The sequence below is a fragment of the Vicia villosa genome, linkage group LG6, assembly GCF_029867415.1.
Source record: "Vicia villosa cultivar HV-30 ecotype Madison, WI linkage group LG6, Vvil1.0, whole genome shotgun sequence".
Lineage (NCBI taxonomy): Eukaryota > Viridiplantae > Streptophyta > Magnoliopsida > Fabales > Fabaceae > Vicia > Vicia villosa.
Window position 1 is genome coordinate 165766064 of NC_081185.1, and position 3736 is coordinate 165769799.

General features: G+C 34.9%; 1 protein-coding gene across 1 annotated transcript; it reads right to left on the bottom strand.

The window, feature by feature from the left end:
* Positions 1-389: 389 nt before the first annotated feature.
* Positions 390-2458, bottom strand: LOC131615250 (uncharacterized). The gene is made up of 7 exons (XM_058886722.1): positions 2331-2458; positions 2109-2221; positions 1874-1997; positions 1539-1688; positions 1239-1400; positions 490-588; positions 390-404 (listed from the first exon to the last, which is right to left on the bottom strand). Exons 1-7 carry the CDS (start codon positions 2448-2450, stop codon positions 390-392), a joined length of 783 nt encoding a protein of 260 aa, XP_058742705.1. The 5' UTR covers positions 2451-2458.
* Positions 2459-3736: the final 1278 nt, after the last annotated feature.

The window sequence follows — 3736 nt, forward strand, 5'->3', positions numbered from 1 at the left end:
ATATATATATATATATATATATATATATATATATATATATACTGATTTGCTCCCTAAGAAAACTAATTCTCTCCAGTCGAACGTGACTCCTCGACGGCCATAATTGACTTTCCAATAATGCACAAATCAACTTCTAATTTATCTTCAGTTGTCCACGCAGGCTAAAAAATTATCTGATGGGCTCTATAAGTAAAATGCACACCATGTAGTAGAAGAGAATCTTGACTGGATCTATAAACAAAATGCACACCATGTAGCTGAAAAAACAGATTTCTAATCCATCCGAACATGGTTGTCAAATTATGAATAAAAACATGAAGGCCTGTCATTGAATCTTGAACCAAAACTAACCATAAACTATAAGATTATTTCTTTTGGATGAATAAACTTTAAAATTCTTGGTCCTGGAAACAAATGTGATAAAATGTGTAAGCAAGTAAAAAAGAATGCTGACTATCCACAATTTTGTATAATCAACCACACAATTACCTTGTTTTTTAATGTCTTATCAGCGCCTTTAATCACCAGAAGCTTTACTACATCATTTCTCTGAGTTTGAACTGCAAGATGTAATGGTGTCCAACCATCCTAAGACAGAGCGAATGAATTAAGTTTTCAAACAGTGCTCCACAAAAGTATAAGAAATAGATAAGCTAAGTATTGGAACAATTCACCATACATTGTCCTGAAGATTTATATCCACATTATACAACAAAAGCATTTTAATATACTTGGTCCCTTTGAAAAGGGTCGCGACAATTTGCTAAAGCGGCAGCATATTCTTAGTAACTACTAACTACTGTTATGAAAAATTTCAGGTTCTTAAGAACATTTCACATTATCAAATAATAATAATAATAATAATAATAATAATAATAATAATAATAATAATAATAATAATAGCATTTTTCGTATATGCAATTTTAGTTTTAATATTAAAATTAGTATTATAATTTATAACAATATTTTGATCATAGATTTACAATATTTTCAAATAGTCTTTGAATGTATCAAAATTATAAAATCATACATCTGTCTTTGAATATTATTTTCAATACTTAGTTTTGTCCTTGAATGAATGTTCCACTAGACAATTTAGTTCATAACATTCCTAACATAAGATGACACACTAGTGTTTGATTCTATGGTGAAAACAATTGATTATGCATGAATTGATTTTGTAAAAATGATTCTAGTTATAATTGAGTTGTAAGGTTCAAGAGTAAAAATTCTCTTACATGCCCTCCAAATTCTGTACTAATCCAAATCCAACGTGGCCTTGGCTTCACTCCGAATTTCTTGAAGCAATCCTCTTCGAAAGAAGAGTAATTATATTCATATGGTGGATACATGCTGGACTCCTTGCTACAAGACATTGGCATAACCATTTCAGTACATGCCTACATCATCATGAACATGAAAAGATGGAATGAACCAAAGATTAGTACAAGAACATATAGGTCAAGGCATTTTATGCTATTGAGAATGAATACTTATCCAGGCAACTAATGAAAAAACAACAGTTAACTATTGTAAACCTGAAAGTCCCAACCACTCAGGCCATGAGGATCATCATCTAGTTCAAAACACTTAGCTTCTCCAGTATAATTGTAGTAGACATTCACTCCTTCATATATGCGCTCTAGAATACTAGTCCCAGCCGGGCCTCCGTCTATTCTTCTGCAAACCTGTAAAACAATATATAGTCAGGTTCCTTTCTGGACTTGGGAAATGTTTAATAACCAACTTAAATTTAATTCCTTTAATTTAGCTATGAGATCAACCATATTCCTAGAAACATCCACTAGTTAAGTCAATTTATCAGTAGCATCATAAAAATCAGACAAGGAAATTATGATGAAATCAGTCTTACCTCCTTGATAGGGTGTCCAGGCAAAAGCTTCATAAACTCAGAAGGGTAAGGGTAGTTAACCATAGCCAAATAACTATATGCAGACTCCAACCAACCGAATAAATCTCCAGTGCTCTTTAATTTCCTTCAAGCAGTTTAAACTAAATTAACACACTTGAAATAATATAGATATTATTACAATTCACAATCATGTAATGCAGAAATAGAGACACTACTCTTGGAAAAAATGGCTTACTGACAAAAGTTGAATGTTTTGCTCAGAAATTCAAGGCCATCGCTAGTTTGACCCTTAGATTCTATTTCATCCCATGACTGTTTTATATAGTTAAAGCAAGTGGAACTTTCGCGCTATAATGATACAAACAAAAGTGTTAGTGTTATAAATAAATTCATAACATGTACAACTAACAGAACAATGAACGACGACAACGACAATCTCACTTGCGGACTAACTAACCTTAAAACCATTGGAAACAATGTCATAGAAAGTTTCTAGTGGAACAATATCTTCAAACTCAAGAATTGGAGCTGAAGATGCTAGTGCCCCAATAGCAATATGATGATACTTTAGTATCATCCATGCTGCTAACACTGTTTCATACAACGTTCAGATAACTCAGAAATAAACCAACAAGCCAATTTATCAATTTTTATGATGCTAGTGGATGTATTTAGGTCGCGACAATGTATTTATTTCTATACATGCTTTCCCTAATCTCTCATTGTTTCCGACACAGATCAATCAATAAGAATACAAAGCATTAACCTAAAAACCCTTATTCCAGCAATGCATAAACTCAACACCTTAAACACTCTTAATAACAACAAACAAGGTTGCAAATTGCAAGCACATAAAACATACCAGTGAGAACAAACACATGATCTCGACCGCCGGAACGGATCCAAGCTGGAGTTTTCTTCACAAAATCAATAACCTCCCTCTGCCTCTGATAATCCTCATTCCCAACTTTCTTCCTGAAGACTCCTTTAGCCGTACCCAGTTGCAATTCAGCGCTGAGAGTAGAGAAAAATGGAACAAAGACCACATCAGCGTCACTGCGTCAAGAACCCGTTTTGCGAATGACCCATATCGTAATTGAGGAGGAGTCATGAGATCCCCCATGACCAGTACTCCGCACTATACTGTTTGATAATTGGGTTCTCCGAATACGGTGGAATTTCTAGGGTTTTACCCAAATTGGTGGATCGAATTTCACGGTCGGCATCAAAGGACCAGTAGCAGTTGAGGAGGCCGTAGTTGAGGGATTTGGGGAGATCGACGATGTAGACATTGTTGCGATGAAGAAGAAGATCGTTGCGACGATGAAGGAATTGAAGGGTTTGAGTTGTGGGTTGGAAGGGTTTGAGTTCTGGGTTGCGACGGTGAAGGAGTGAAGGGCGGGGGAGAAGGAAACGAAGAAGAAGAAAACCTGGATTTGAAGTCTGGGATGAACTTTTTTAGGGCTTATCAGTGAAAGAGATGAACGAGTGAATATGGAGAGTGAATATGGAGAATGTTTTCTAATTTCAATTTTAATTATTGTTTTTTAAAATAATTTAAATTAAAATAAAATTTAAACCCCTATAGGCTTTGCCAGCGCTTTCATAGAAAAGCGCTTTTTAAGGTGTATAGTGAATATGGTCTTTAGCAGCGCTTTTCAAAAGCGCTGGCTTAGGGCCCCATATAGCAGCGCTTTACATAAAACGCTTTCTATAGTTCACCTGCCTTAGCCCTTTAGCAGCGCTTTTTAAAAGCGCTTTCGTAGGACCCCCATATAACAACGCTTTTTTTCTTTGTTTTTTAGTTTTGATTTTTGCGAAACATATAGCAGCGCTTCTTCCATAAAGCGTTGTCTTTGATGT

Coding starts and splice junctions, on each gene's coding strand:
- LOC131615250 (XM_058886722.1), bottom strand. CDS start 2,450: ATGATACTAAAGTATCATCATATTGCTATTGGGGCACTAGCATCTTCA. Junction 2,222..2,330: donor TTGTTTCCAATGGTTTTAAG/GTTAGTTAGTCC, acceptor GTATCATTATAG/CGCGAAAGTTCCACTTGCTT. Junction 1,998..2,108: donor AAAACATTCAACTTTTGTCA/GTAAGCCATTTT, acceptor AACTGCTTGAAG/GAAATTAAAGAGCACTGGAG.